This window comes from Mauremys reevesii, linkage group 13, assembly GCF_016161935.1.
Source record: "Mauremys reevesii isolate NIE-2019 linkage group 13, ASM1616193v1, whole genome shotgun sequence".
NCBI classification, from domain to species: Eukaryota; Metazoa; Chordata; order Testudines; family Geoemydidae; genus Mauremys; species Mauremys reevesii.
The window spans coordinates 25,599,028-25,614,936 of record NC_052635.1 but is presented as its reverse complement, the minus strand read 5'-3'; the positions used below and the strand labels follow the sequence as shown (position 1 = coordinate 25,614,936).

The 15,909-nt window shown below is 41.4% G+C and overlaps 1 protein-coding gene and 1 long non-coding RNA gene across 4 annotated transcripts in view; one reads left to right on the top strand and one right to left on the bottom strand.

Moving 5' to 3' along the window:
• LOC120380295 overlaps window positions 1-2,392 on the top strand; it is a 16,617-nt gene extending 14,225 nt beyond the window's left edge. The window contains exons 2-3 of the long non-coding RNA XR_005587697.1: window positions 55-177; window positions 2,034-2,392. This is a non-coding gene — a long non-coding RNA (uncharacterized LOC120380295). The remainder of the gene's footprint in view (window positions 1-54; window positions 178-2,033) is intronic.
• Window positions 1-15,909, bottom strand: part of IFT52 (intraflagellar transport 52) — a 24,504-nt gene extending 8,595 nt beyond the window's left edge. Inside the window, exons 1-10 of one of the 3 annotated variants that reach the window (XM_039497850.1) lie at window positions 15,781-15,909; window positions 14,356-14,480; window positions 13,491-13,578; window positions 12,769-12,898; window positions 11,959-12,034; window positions 11,800-11,871; window positions 10,431-10,557; window positions 8,693-8,809; window positions 2,785-2,871; window positions 1,391-1,459 (exon numbers count right to left, since the gene is read on the bottom strand). In XM_039497850.1, the coding sequence (XP_039353784.1) occupies window positions 1,391-1,459; window positions 2,785-2,871; window positions 8,693-8,809; window positions 10,431-10,557; window positions 11,800-11,871; window positions 11,959-12,034; window positions 12,769-12,898; window positions 13,491-13,578; window positions 14,356-14,480; window positions 15,781-15,798 (909 nt within the window). In that variant the 5' untranslated portion in view covers window positions 15,799-15,909. Of the gene's footprint in view, window positions 1-1,390; window positions 1,460-2,784; window positions 2,872-8,692; window positions 8,810-10,430; window positions 10,558-11,799; window positions 11,872-11,958; window positions 12,035-12,768; window positions 12,899-13,490; window positions 13,579-14,061; window positions 14,102-14,355; window positions 14,482-15,780 lie in introns of those variants that run through there. The other 2 variants (XM_039497853.1, XM_039497852.1) reach the window with 2 other exon arrangements.

Below are 15,909 nucleotides of genomic sequence, written 5' to 3'. Positions count from 1 at the left end.
TGCATCAGTTGCAGAAGGGATGCTACATTTGAATTTCCTTGTCTTTCACTTAAGAGGAGCTGAAGGCAGCTCCCACCATAGTGCTCTGAAGTCAATGGACAAAGACCGCTGTTCCACACTCTTGTGCTTCAGGAACTAGTAGGAGTGCCAAGTGTGCCAATTCTGCTGCTAATTAAGGTATTGCAAGCTTGTCAAATTGAAGTTCAGACTAACTTGTGTGCGTTATTTATAGAGCAATCCCCCCTTCCCTGTGTGTGTAAGGTATTTTCAAGTAAAAGAAAATATATTCATATGCAACATTTTTCTAAAGTTGTCCCAAAATTGACAAGTTGGGTGGTCCCCACTCAGCTACAGAAATGTTCTATTTGCTACATGTTTGCCCCTGAAGTGTGAGGGCTCAGGGCAGAAATGCAAAAGTATCAGACTTGAAAAGTGGTCTCCACAATAAAAGTTTAAATTAAACTAAAAATCTGGCAAAAAAGGAATGGTAACCAGTGGCAAATAGGATGCCAACACCTCCATGACTGACATTTTATGATGAATAACTATAACTGCAGAGAATCCTAATCTACATGTGGCAAAAATGCCAGGGATATCTCCAAAATTGCCCTCAACAGTTTCAGTTTTTGAGACCTTGAAGTTCATTCACTATAACATTTGGATGCAATACCAACAACAAAAGACACATTAGAAGCTACATTAAAATAGTGTTTGTTGTTACATATATCTCTAAAATCTTGAACATTCAAGTCCAGGATCCAAACTCAAATATCTAGGTAAAAGCTTGACCAAAACATCAGGGTTACTATCCATGCTGATGTCTCAAAGAGCATAGATAATGAGGCCTGAATCTTGATCTGTGAGACTCCAGATTATGGGGGTTTAAGTAAGACTGTAACTGTATTTTAATGTCTTCTTGTTATCTTCATTCAGTGGCAATTGACAGGTTATTACTCATTTGATTTTCATTTATTATATATATATATTTTTAAGTGCAACAAATTAACCTGCTAGAGAGAGATCTGACTTGCCAAGTTTCTGTCTGAAGAGAATTTTTAAGCCTGAAAATTAAACAAAACTCTTAAGGCTGGGGTAGTCAATTATTTTTTGTCAATGTCCAAATTTCTTGGTCAAGGTATAATCATGGTCCAGCCTCCAGAGAAAATAATAAAATAAAAATATGTAAATGAAAAGATTTAGGGGTCCACTCAAAAGCATCTGGTGTTAGGGATTTGGCCTGCGGTCCGCCTATTTACTACCCCATCCTAAGGGATCCGTAATAAGAACATGGATACAGCCTTGAACTATGGGGTGCTAGGCAGGTACTTCTGTAATTCTGGTCCTAGTGGATTAAAAGATTATTAGCTATCACATGATGAATGTCTCTTACCTCAGGGTCCTCTGCATCAATCTGATTTAAATGGATGTCCGTGGTTGTGAGCCACTGGAAAAGCACATCCTGTGGAACCACACATGCGCTTAAGTTTTTGGAGTGTCAAATAATTTACTGTAATGCTAAAACATTTAAAAACTCCTTGTCAAATCCACCCGATGGACGAGATGGCATAAATGTGAAAGAGCCGGATAAAACAATAAAGAATATCGGGGGGAGAAAACCAGTAATATTAAGAGTATTTGTATTACTTACCAAAGCAACAAAACATAACAAAGAGTGCACTTTATACTGGATGCAGGTGAATTGCAAGGCAAGAGGATGAAAACCAATTCAGTTCATCCGCCTGAAAGATGTGGGCTGTCTGAAGTTCATAAGTGCTCTTGAAAAATGCAATAATGGATAAATGATTGCTGAATTTTACTTTTAAATAAGGAATACTTGAATAGTAGAGATTGCCAGCTACCGTACTTGGGCAAGGACTATGGGGACAACTTCACCGACTTCAATTGAGTTGCATTAATTTAGAGAGGTTAATGTGGCCTTATGTTTTTAACGTGTATTTGTGTAGCAATGCAAATCATGACAGTCCATCAGCCAACCAATCAAAATACTCCTTTCATTATATTTGTTTTAAAAGGATAATGCATAGAGAGGTGCACGAAGCTCAAGATGCAGTTACAAATGAGCCTACAAAAGAAGTCATGTTACAAAGAAACACATACAGAAACTGAAAGAACATGTTGACACAAACTGCCTAATAATCTGGATCAAGTAGAACAGTGTTATCTAGTGGCTAGAACAAGGGAATGATTGTAATACCAAAATTCTCTTCCAAGATCTACCCCTGAATCTTTGCATAAACAATGGCATGTTATTTAATTGTTCTGTGAATCCCTATGTCACTTAACATGATGCTTCCTTTAAAAAAAAAATAATAAAAAAAGACAAGGATGGTAATACATACCAACCTTTGTGAAGCACTTTGTGATGTTTAAACAAAAGGAGCTGTAAGTGCAAATTATTATTAATAATTGTGTTGCCACATTTCTAGCTGTGACAAATTTCAACTATTTAATGACCAAAAAACCCTACTGCATATTTTAAACACACACACACACACACAAACATAATCATGGTCGAGAGAGCAGAAGCAGCAAAAGCTTTCCAGAGTTCCGCTTTGCAACATACACAATTAGGAGCTCAACTGCTATCAGTGCCTTTGAAAATCTTCCTCACTATTTCAATGCCAAGTCTGGTTCTCCATCCCCCAACTACTTCATAGCGATGCTAGTATCTGTGCTCTGGGAACAAACTACAAGGATTTGGGTGTGCTTGTGAATGCTATGAAAAGACTAATGATAATTTTAAAATATATTTTAAAAGTCTACCATGATCTTGCTGTTTTCTTCTTTATCCAAATATTGGTCACTGAACATGTGGCAAGATCCCAACACTGCCATCTTTCCACCTTGGTTCTGTCAACAAAGTTAACATATAACAAAGTCAGATCACAAATATTCAGGGGATTCATACTACACTCTAAACTATTACATTATTTTAATTAGAGGGAAATGGGAACTTAGGAACAAGAAGTAGGTATGACAACTTGTAAGAGGACAATCTCTTGACTGTATAGCATTAGTATAAAATAAATGCATTATTTTAGCAGGTTTATTATTTTATTAACATTACCTTAGAAGTAGTGCTCTGTATTTGTGGGATTAGAGAGCTATTTCATGGGCATTCCACAAAGTAGAGCAGCAAATATTACATCAACAATAAGCAAATTGTATGTATTTTATTGTAGTTTTTGTCTCCTTAAAAAAAAACCTACTCATCAATAGAGCAAGAAAGAATAAGATCTTAACTGAGATTAATACATAGCTAATCTCATGCGCACCTTTCTTGAGTAATTCAGAGTCAGTACCTGCAAAAGTGAGGCATGCATGCAAGTCAACATAGCTTTCAAAGCCCCAGGCTAGCTAACAAAGCAAAGGCATAGCTCTTTATAAGTAGAGTTACAAAAAATGCAGACAAGTATATTTTAATTAGCTGAATTTAAAATGTCATATAAAGAATTATGTAGATGGTCCCCCCCCACAAATAGTGAGTTTTCAAGACAGCACAACAACCAGTAATATTTCTTGTGGGCACCAAGATTAAAATTCATAGCAAATAATGTAACCATAAAAACTGTTGTCGTAAAGAACTTGCTTCAAACAGGGTTCCAGTTTATTTGTATTGCACAAAGGATAAACATAATGGTAAATTTCTGAGTATGAAGGGAATGCTTGTACTTTCTATTTAGCTTCTACTTAGTAAATGACCCCAGGAAAGGAAACAATCTAAAGCAAGTGACTTTTATCCCCTAACAGTGATTCTCAAAGCCGGTCCACTGCTTGTTCAGGGAAAGCTCCTGGTGGGCCGGGCCAATTTGTTTACCTGCTGCATCATCGCGGCTCCCACTGGCTGCGCTACTTTCCGCACCCCCCATTGGCCTGGAGCAGCAAACTGCAGCCAGTGGGAACCGCGATCGTCCGAACCTGCGGACGCGGCAGGTAAAGAAACCAGCCCAGCCCGCCAGGGGCTTGCCCTGAACAAGCGGTGGACCGACTGAGAACCACTGCCCGAACACATCCTCAGCTATTACTGTTTCATAGAATCATAGAAATGTAGGGCTGGAAGGAACTTTGAGAGGTCATCTAGTCCAACCCTTTGTGCAGGACCAAATACGCTAGATCATTGTGACAGACTATACCCCATGTACATTCTTTTTACAAAACCATGATACATTTTGTACAAAATATACCTTGTGAGGTATCGCTTGAAAACTCAATCTGCTGAACATTATTGTCCTGGTAAAATATGTGTGGCAACACTGTATGTAAATCTGTAAGATTCTACTGTATAATATTGCTGTGCCAAGTTCCAAAGTTAGAAAAACAGGCCCAAACCAGTTTTTCAGAGACAAAAGACATACTGACACCCCGGCCAAGTATCAGCATAATCAAATGGACTATCATGGGCTATCACCTGGTTAAGAGGCCATTCTTTGGTAGGAAGAAGGGTAAGAGCGAGAACTTTACATATTGGCAATGGAACAGCTGAGGGGTTTCTGTGTAAACAGACTGACTGTAACCTGAACCCCAGCTGGAGGTAATCCTCAAAGCAGGGAGAAGGGTATAAGAATGAGAAACAGAGGCTCCCAAATCACCTCTTTCTACTCCACTCATCTCTGCTCACAGCAGCAACAGCACCTGAAGAAACACTGAACTGTGGGAGGGGTCCTGGTCTGGAGGCTTCCAGCCAGGAAAGACTGAAGAACACAGAGTGAGAAAAACCTTTGCTTTGAATCCATTTAGTTTGCTAAATTAGATACCAGTCTGCATTTTATCTTATTTTATTTGTAACCAATTCTGACTTTTATGCCTCATTACTTGTAATCACTAAAAATCTATTTTCTGTGCTTGTTAAACTTGTTTTATTATTTTATCTAAACCAGTGTGTTTGGATTGAAGTGTTGAGAATCTTCACTTGAGATAGCAAGGTTTGTGAATATCATTTTCCATTAATGAAATGACAGACTTTATACAAGTTTGCATAGTCCAGTAGAGAGCTGGACAGTACAAGATGCACCTTTCTGGGAGAAGATCTGGGACTGAGAAGTTGCTGGCATCACCCTGTATGTAATTAATGAGTGACTGGCCACAGCATTCATGTAATTCAGCTGGAACAGATTTTACATGTTAGAGGCTGTGTGCGTGAGCAGGAGCGGTTGCTCTACCAGCAAAACAGTGTAAAGGGCATGCCAGGTTGGAGATCTGAGGGGACACAACTGTTCAACAGTTCAGATTGTACCCTCAGGAATGTCACAATCTTCCATGACAGGTGTTGGTCTAACCTGTTCTTTAAAATCTATAATGAGGAGGATTCTACAGCCTCTCTTGAAAGTCTATTCTAGTGCTTAACTATCTTTATATTTAGAAAGATTTTCCAAATATGTAACCTAAATCTCCCTTGCGACAGATTAGGCCAGGGGTGGGCAAACTACAGCCCACAGGCTGTATCCAGCCTGCAGGATTGCTCCCCGTGACACCACAGGCCCCGCGCCGCTCTCAGAAGCAGCCGGCACCACTTCCCTGCGGCCCCCAGGAGGGGGGGCAGAGGGCTCTATACATTGCCCTTGCCTCCAGGCACTGCTCCCTGCAGCTCCCATTGGCCAGGAACAGGGAACCGCGGCCAGTGAGAGCTTCGGGGGAAGTACCTGGAGGCGTGGCAAGGGCAGCGCACACGGAGCCCTGTGCGCCCCCCAGTGGCCACCGTGCTTCCTGGAGCGGAGTGGCATGGGGCCAGAACAGGCATGCAGGGAGTCTGCCCTGGCTGCGTGCCGCAGCCACCCCGGAACCACTTTAGGTAAGCAGCATTGAGCTGGAGCCCAAACCCCACCTGCACCCTGTCCCCCAACTCCCTACCCTAAGCCCCCTGCCTGCACCTCGCACCCCAACTCCCTGCCCTGAGCCCCCTTGTACACCCCCCACCCGTGTGCACCCCAACCCCTGCCCTGATCCCCCTCCCGCAATCCGCACCCTCCTGCACTCCCCACCCCTCCTGCACCCAAACCCCCTTCCCTGAGCCCCCTCATGCACCCCACACCCCTCCTCTGCCCCAATCCCTTGCCCTGAGCCCCTTCCTGCACAGTGCACCCCATACACACACCCAACACTCCCTCCCGCCACAACCCCCTGCCCCAGCCCTGCATACAATTTCCCCACCCAGATGTGGCCCTCGGCCCAAAAAGTTTGCCCACCCCTGGATTAGGAAGATGTCTTCTTGTGCTACCTTCAGTGGACATGGAAAACAATTGATCACCATCCTTTTTATAACAGCCCTTAACATATATGAAGACTTATCAGGTCCCCACTTAGTCTTCTTTTCTCAAAACTAAACATGCTCAGGTTTTTTAACCTTTTTAAATAGGTCAGGTTTTCTAAACCTTTTATAATTTTGGTTACTCTTCTCTGGACTCCCTCCACTTTGTCCACATCTTTCTTGAAGTGTGGCGCTCAGAATTAGATAGAGTACTCCAGCTAATGCCTCATCAGTGCCAAATAGCACGGGACAGTTACCTCCCATGTCTTACATACGACACTTCTGTTAATACACCTCAGATTGATATTAGCCTTTTTTGAAACTGCTTCATATTGTTGACTCATTCAATTTGTGATCCACTATATCCCCAGATCCTTTTCAGCAGTACTACTGCTGTTATTCCCCATTTTGTACTTGTGCATTTGATTTTTCCTTCCTGAGTGTAGTACTTTACACTTATCTTTATTGAATTTCATCTCATTGAATTCAGACCAATTCTCCAATTTTCAAGGTCATTTTGAATTCTAATCCTGTCCTCCAAAGTGCTTGCAACCCCTCCCCGCTTGAGGTCATCTTCAAAGTTTATAAGCATATGCTCCATTCCACAATCCAAGTTACTAATGAACATACTGAATAGTACCAGACCCAGGACTGACCCTTGTGGGACTCCACTAGATACATCCTCCCAGTTTGACGGCAAACTATTGATAACTACTCTTTGAATACAGTCTTTCAACCAGTTACGCACCCATCCTATAGCAATTTCATCTAGACCCCATCTCCCTAATTTAATTATGAAATCAAGATATATCGTGTCTATTGCTTCCTCCCTTTCCACTAGGCCAGTAACCTTCTCAAAGAAGGAAATAAGATTGGTTTGGAATTATATGTTTTTGACAAATCCAAGGGACTATTCCTTATAACCCTATTATCCTCCAGGTGCTTACAAACTGATTGTACAGTAATTTGTTCCAGTACCTTTCTAGGTATCAAAGTTAGGCTGATTGGTCTATAATTTCCTGGTCCTCTTTGTTCCCCTTTTCAAAGATAGGTAATATGTTTGCCTGTCTCCAGTTCTCTGGGACCTCACTGGTTCTTCATGTGGTCTCAAAGACAGTCCCTAATGGTTCCAAAATTGCTTCAACTGGTTCCTTAACAACCCTAGAATCAAGCCCTGACAACTTGAATACATCCAACTTACCTAAATACAGTGGAACTCCATTTATCCAATCTAATTGGGATGGGGCCAGATCGGATAATCAAAAATTCAGATAATCCGGAGAATGGACAAAGAGCTTCAGCTCCGAGCAGTGGGCTCACGCTGTCAGCTTCGCTGCCTGGGGCTGAAGTATCAGTTTCCTATATTCCTGTGTGTGCACACTAATGGTTCGGTTAATACTGAGAGCCAGATAGTAGAGGCTCAGATAAAAGGGGTTCTACTGTATTCTTTAACCTGTTCTTCCCCTATTTTGGCGCATACTCCTTCTTCCTTGTTAATATTAATTGTGTTATGTATCTGGTCACAATTTACCTTTTCAGTGAAAACTGAAGCAAAATAGGCATTAAACACTGAAGCTTTCTTGATGTTGTCATTTAAGTGCTCTCCTTCCCTGCTACAGAGATCTACAATTTCCTTCATCTTTGTCTTCTCCTAATGTATTTAAAAAACCTCTTCTTATTGCCTGTTATGTCCCTTATTAGATTTAACTCATTTGTGCCTTAGCCTTTCTGATTTTGCCCCTACAAGCTTGTGTTGTTCTTCTGTAGTCCTCTATTTGTCCATTTTTCCACTTTGTGTAAGATTCCCTTTAGATTTTCAGGACATTAAAGAGCTCCTGATGGAGCCATGCTGGCCTCTTACTATTGTTCATATCATTCCTTCACATTTGGATAGTTTGTTCTTATATCTTTAAAAAATATTTCCTTGAGAAACTGCCAGCTCACCTGAACTCGTCTTTCCCTTACATATTCTTCGCATGGGATCTTACCCCTGTGAGTTTGTTAAAATCTGCTTTTTGAAGTCTATTGTCCTTATTCTGCTGCTCTCACTCCTTCCTTTCCTTAGAAACATGAACTCTATCACTTATTAATCATTCACCCAAACTGCCTTCAACTTTTAAATTTGCAGCCATTTCTTCCCTATGTGTCAGAATCAAGGCTAAAATGGCTGTCCACCTGGCTGCTTCCGCTACCTACTGAAACAAAAAGTTGTCCCCAATTCATTCCAAGAACTTATTGGAAATTTTGAATTTTGCTATATTACTTTTCCAACAGAGGCAATGGTAATTAAAGTCCCCCATTACTACCGGGTCTGTGTTTTGGATATTTCTGTTATTTGTTCTCAAAATGCCTCATTCACCTCTTCCTCCTGATTTCCCTATCAAGTTTATCTACTATTCTATTATTTATTGCTATTCTTTTCCCTACCTCACTTCTCTCAAACAGATTATATATTTTCTTTCTAATCCTTTTCTCTGCCCTGACAGAGATTCTACCATTGTCTTCAGCTTCATCTTCCAGCATTTTGTCTATAATTTCCTCCAGCTAAATAGAAAAAAAGAAAGCCTAATTAAAGATCAGTTCTACTTCCTTGACTTTCATGCTATTTTCTTATATCAAAAGGGAGATTGCCAGGGAGCGTACGTGATGAGAACTCTGATGGAAACAACATTTTCTTACCTCCCTTGAGGAAAGAAGCAGAATCTTTAGAAGATCATTAGTAATTTTGTTGAGAATCAAGGGCCAGATTTCCATATAGTCGAGGCATGCTATTGTGCTCACAAAATATACAAGCCCTTTCACTTGTGCAGTGAAATCAGATCACACACACCAATTATGTATTAGATGGACGGGCATGCACAGTTATCTGATTTGCACATGCAATTGTGTGCCTAAATCAATTTAAAAGACTGGCTTCAGATTATCAGGTTCTCATCTCACAGACAAGTTTTCATTTAATTTTCTCACTATATCAAAACCAAAGAAAACTTAAACATTCAGAAATTTAAGGAAGATAACATTCACTAAATTTAATTAAAGAGCTTTTAAAAATACATTACACACTTATGCCCTGTCTCTTTTGTGACAAACCTCCTAGCAGCAACTGTGTTTAAATTCACATTTCTGATCCAGTTTCCTTGGCCTGTATGGCCTAGAATTTTTTTCATCTGACAACCCTGTTACAGTTCAGTTATTAACTGATGCAACAGGCTACCTGGGGGTTGGGATAAGCACTTTACGGTTTAGTCCATAGCACAGTTAAGTTATTATGGTTCTCAGATAAAATATTCCTGTCCAAGGAAAGAGTGCTAGAACCCAGCTAAACAACAGCACTGTTGAAACGCAATTCGAACTGGCAAGGTTCTGATCCAAGGAGGATCAAGGCTTTATATGACTTGATGATTAACATATTACAGAAATGTATGTCTGTGCATGTGATTTCAAAATGACTACCTGTATAAACACTTGCTCCATAAATGTAAGTAGGAGTGGTGGGTGAGAAAACTGTTCCATCTTTGATTGCCATGGAAGTAGGCAGGCTGTGATTTGGCAAGTGCTGCCCCAGTCTCCTCTGTCTTAAATGGGCTGGCAACCTTCTAATAATAGGACTTCATGCATTTTTATCGCCTCTGATGCTTTATGGGGTCTATTTTATCCATAAACATGCATGTGTAACTTTGTACACATTTAGGGGAGGAGTCCCTACATCACTAAGATACCAAATATAAAATTTCATTGTAACATATTAACCATAAAATTTAAGCATCATTTAGTACTTATTATGGAGAAAGTACCAAACCAAAGCCAATGGCTAAGATCATGGATACAAAATCTTTTAATTTCCAAGAGTCCCTAACTCAAAATTGTCTACATGCAGCTGAACTGATAATCTCACTTCCTAGATGGTTACTACAATGGTGGAAAGAGAGTAAAACTGGAAATAAAAAACAAAATCTAAAAGTACATAATCTTTGGTGATCAAACTTTTTTCCTCCTTGAACTCTGTGCAATAGAGCTTAACACAAAAAAGAATCAAGAATTGTCAAGCAGGTTCAAGGGTTTGTAGGTGCATTGGGAGTAGAAACAGGCATATGTAGATCTGCCATACCATACCGTTGCATTTCTTTACTGGGGGATGGATAGTTTATTTTATGGCGTTTTGTACCTTATAATGGTAAAAAGCCAAAATGGGTCTGTTGAGTGGAAAGCAGACAGATCCTGTGGACAGAACAGCCACTGCTGGTTTCATCACATTCAGTGTGGCACCAAATGGATACACAAAAGTGAGAGCCCTGAAGAAAATACAAACATTTTATTAGTGCCTGCTAAATTTCAGAGACTAGATTTGTTAACTTTAGATCTGTCGATGATATTCCTGATGTTCAATCCTGCATTGTTTGTTTGTAGTTAGAGGCATTAGCAATATTAACCAAGCTGAGACTCAGATTTTCATATGCATAAGTTGGCACATGTACAAGTCATGGTCTGAGTGCATAAATCTTGACTTGTGTCAGGGACAGTGCAGGCTCACAAAAGTACACTTTTGAAATCTTGCTGACTAGAATAAGATCTGGGACTCTTTCTAGAGTTTTTTATGGTTGGAATGTTCAATAAGTTTAAGTGGAACCTTTTGGTTATCTTTCAGATATTCCTAGATATGAGAGACAAGTAGGGGTAATTAGCTCTCAAACAAATAAATACTTCGGAACATAACTATACTAAATCTTTCTACACTTAAATTCTTCCCTGTGATGAGGACCATAATCAGTACAGCCCCAAAATAAACCATAAGAAAGAACATAATTAGCTACAGTTTTTATGGAAAGGCTGATGGTTCTTCAGTATTCTTCTGCCCCACAGCAAACTAAAGGAACTACAAGGGGAAGGAAAGAGGGAAAAACCACCAAATTTTTCAAGTGTATGAGTTTCTCTGGACTAGCACCTTCCTCCCTCCACCCCACCCCCCTTGTACTGAACTCCTCTTGCCTATGCCTAACCCACTCAATTCTACAAGTCTGCAGGGTACTAAGGTACTTATGTCCTTTAAGCCTTTTCAAATCCACATACAAGGTTGATTTAATCACCACAGATCTGGACAGTAGGAATAGATGGGACTCCCTTCAGAACCCATCATTGTTACTCTTAGGGCTTGCTACTACTTAATTTTTTGCGCTGCAGCAGCAAGTGAACCTCCTCTGCAGCTGGCTGCGCTTGCGCGCGGCAGCGCGCCAGTAGTCAGCCCCCAGCCCCAGCGGAGCCCCCCAGCGCTGTCCTCCCTGCCCCACAGGGAGGAGGAGGACGGACAGCGCTGGGAGAGTTTTCTCCCAGCGCTGGGGCTGCTTACACTTAGCGCTCAAGCGCTGCAGGAGCGCGCTGCTGCGCAGCGCTTGAAATGCAAGTGTAGCCAAAGCCTTAGACTGGCTGGCAAGCATTGCTAAAGAATTCACCCATTTAGGCTTGAAACTAGAGAAGCAAGAAGCAGAGACTGTACTAAATTTTTCCTTTGAAGACGCTGGTGAGGAAAATACACTTACTGTGAGTCATTTCCACTGTTGTCTTCATCTATTATCCCGGGCACTGCTTTCCCTGCAGCTCTGCTGATTTCCCTAGAAGAGGTGGAAACACAAACCTGATTAAAGTTACATGGATTTGCAATAATGTTACTCACAGGTCTATATCCCCAAAACAATTACCTATTCAAAACTCCATTGGAGACCAAGGCTTCCTTAGGATGAAAGTACTTATAATATACATTTCTCACCACAGCATCTTAAAGAAAAAAGAAGAAATTTAAGTATTTTATGGAGGCAGTTTGTCTAGTGCTTAGGACATGAGACTGAGAGTAAGGCGATGTGGGTTCGATTCCTATTTCTAATGCTATAACCCTGGGGATTATTTGGTTCCCATCATAATTTGGAACAGCCTTACCCTATGGCCCCTTTTTGGACCTGCAGCTTCAGGCATCAAAAGACAGTGGGAACACTTATTTCAAAATTCAGGTGAAGATATGCAGACTAATCACTTAAAATGCAGGCACAATCATGTGTCTACCTGCTTCACTTGAACCTGCAATTATTTGCAAATGCAGACAGAGAGGCTAGGTTTAAAACAAAAAAATCTGGTTCAACAAGTTCAATCTTTTATTATGTGTCTTAGAGGTTTCCAAAACTATGATGAACTCAATACCACTCCGGTGCAATAAAAAGTGAACCCACTATCCAACTGACACTAAAACATCTGAAAAATGTCTTATTTGGTGAGGACACACTGCTTATTTACATTTGGATATTGCAAGAACAGCTGATGGAATTTTACTAGGCTGCAAAAGAATTCACTGCTGGGTTAAGAATGAGTATGGAATAACTCAGCTCACAGAGTATTTTTTGCTCCCCTAATAGATATAAATACTTGAGGAAAAAGAAGACTTATAATGGAAGTAGCTTTGAAACCCTAATTTCTAAAAAGAACCATACATGGTTTGCATCTACAAAAGTTCAAGTTACCATTATTGACCATGATTCCATACTCTTCTAACAAGAAGTTAATATTGGTGTCGTATCGGGATTCACCACCTTCTCCCAGCATCACCAGGATATCCCCACCCTCTTCTAGATATTTCTTCAGAACCTCAAACTAAAACAATAAGATGGAAAAAACACAAGAACACAATCAGAGGCTCTTAGGCCTGGTCTACACTAAGGGGGGGGGTCGAACTAAGGTACGCAAGTTCAGCTACGCGAATAGCGTAGCTGAACTCGAACTACCTTAGTTCGAAGTACTCACCCGTCCAGACGCCGCGGGATCGAAGTCCGCGGCTCCCCCGTCGACTCCGCCACCGCCGTTCATGGTGGTGGAGTTCCGGAGTCGACGGGAGCACGTTCGGAGTTTGATATATCGCGTCTAGATTAGACGCGATATATCGAACTCCGAGAAGTCGAACGCTAGCCGCCGACCCGGACGGTAAGTATAGACGTACCCTTAGTACAGAACTCCAAAGAACTGTATGGAAATGAGGCATAAGTGGTTTCAGCTACTTGCAACCAACTTGACCCTAGAAGATCAAGAAGCATTAAATCTAAATGTATGTAAAATAGGCTTTCCAAACTACAGTGCTATTACAGAATGTTTTGGGTCACCTTTCTTCTGTGTTCCTAGACAAATCTGGAAACATAACTAATCTGCAAACCATTACTGGCTTTTTTTCTTCTTTATGAATATTTCTTACCTCAGCTGCAGTGAACTTCTCTCTGGGCCCTGCTGTAATCCACAGTTTTACCCCAGCTAGCTTCTCGGATGTGATCTCATCTTTTAAACTATGAATAAGTTAATAAAGAGACACATTACATTTTAATTGTAGATACAGTCCACAACTGAATCCTGGGCTGCCTTTACATAAAGAACTAGGCAGAGGAACACAAAGCAAGTCATTTCAGTCAGTCACTTTACATCTGTTTACTCTGGTTTTAAATTTGATATTTTATTATCCCAAATAAATAACTACAAATTTGAACTGATGATGAAGGAAAATCAGTATTCTAGAAAGACACTGTGGCAGATCCACAGTTGATGTAAATTGTTGCAGCTCAGTTGACTTTACTAGAGCTATGGCAATTTACATCATCTGACAATCAGCCCCACTCTTATTTTTCTGTATTTTAATTATGATTACAGCAGGTGGGTGACCAATACCATAAACTTGATGTACAAAAGCTAGGGTTCAAATTATCTTGATGCTTTTGCCTATCAATAAATATTCCATGCAGTGCAGACTAGTACACACACATTTGGAACCTCACCATTATCAGCTAAGCTCTGTCCTCTCCATTGCCGCAGTATCTGAAAGTTCAAAATAAAAAAGTCCTCCAACACCATGCAACAGCAGAGCTACAGCTAATGTCACTGGGCAGAACCAAAGGAAATAATCCTTTTAATTTTCTATTAACATTTCCAAACATTTCTATATTATGAATTACCCCCCAAAGTCATTAAAATGGTCCCACCTCCAATTAGCTTAGATGTAATTACTTGTTGATGTCAGTTTCACTCTTGTGCTATAAGCATGAAAATGAAAGCTGAAGAAAATCCCTCACCTCTGTATCTTCCATTTACTACGAAGCCTCTTCTGTAAGGATTTGTAACCACTGTTGACAGTGAAAATCTCCTTTTTGGATGCATTGAAGACTATGGTGTTCCGAAGCTCTGTCTCCATAGTGACCTCAAGAATGAAAGGAAAGGAGAGAAGCAAAATCAGAAAGGAAGAGCAAAAAAGGTACCATTTCAGACCAGTCTCTGAATAAGGAACACATGCATGCAGGTTGCTAGCTGGCAGGGAATGTGTTGGTGCAGGAATGGAACTCATCTGAACTAGAGAAATTAGGCCTAAAATCTCTTTGTTGTTGTTATTTAAAGCCTTTACTGCAATTTTAAACAACATACGGACCGAAATATGAAATAAAACTAAAACCTACAAGAAGAAACATCCCTAAGCAATAAAAAGGAGACAACATCCCAAGAAGCACCCAAGCTTTCTCATTTTGTTTCCTCAATATACGTAATCAGAAAGTTTTATTAGATTCGCTAACATTTTGTATTGAAAAAAAAAATCACAAAAAAATAACATTAAAATGAGAGCTGCAATCTTTTATGGTTTTCAAAGAACAAATATGACACCCTTGAGCAAAGCTATTTGGGACAAGGACCTTGTCTACTTGCTGTAAAGTAGCTACCACGCTGTTGGAATTCTATAAATAAAATTAATAACCGCTACCTCTGGCCCCTCATAGTTGTAGTAGTCTCTTGGAAGCCAGGGTTGAATCATAATCACAGAGAATCAGATGGTTAGCTGGTTAAACTTAGACTATGTTGACACTAGCATTTTCTGGCAAGTTTCTCACCATTGCACTATTACCTGTTGCAGCAAAGGCATTTTTACCACTGAGTCACCTAACCCAGTTCAACGCAGGTCTAAACATAGAGCTAAATCTTTGGGACAACAGGGACTGTCTTTTTGCTCTGTATTTGTACAGTGCCTAGCACAATGGGGTCCGGATTCTGGGCTGAGGCGCCTAAGTGCTATTGCGATATAAATAACAAAGCTATCTCCATACTAGAGGGTAGCACGATGCATGGGCCTAGGGGGTAGAGGGGAAGGGCACAGAGCATGGGGGTGGTGCACCTTCACCTACTGTCTCCATGGGCAGGGTAGCGCAGTGAATGGTGGGAGCTACCCCGACCCACTGTCTCCACGGGCGGGGGCAGCAGGCTGACGCTACATGAGCGATGGGGGAGCTGAACTGTGACCTGCTCGCTCTATGGGACGGGGTGGCACCGTGCATGGGGGTGGTCAGCTGGGGCTACCCCTTGAGCTGCTGTCTCCATGGGCCTCCCAGCCCCCTCCTCTGAGTGCCCCTCACAGTCCTACCCTCCGCCGCCCCGGGGAGGAGGGGGACGCGAGAGCGGAGGAGCCCGCTGGGCCCCACACAGGAAGGAGGGAGGAGTGAACGCCCAGACCTTACCCGCGGAGTCACCACCATCTTCCCGCGCCCCGCCGCCGACCTCGGAGCGGTAACTAAGGGCCGCTCCTTGCCTAGCAACCGCCCTTGTGCGCACGCGCAGGGAACGTATTCAAGGAAACACTCCCGCAA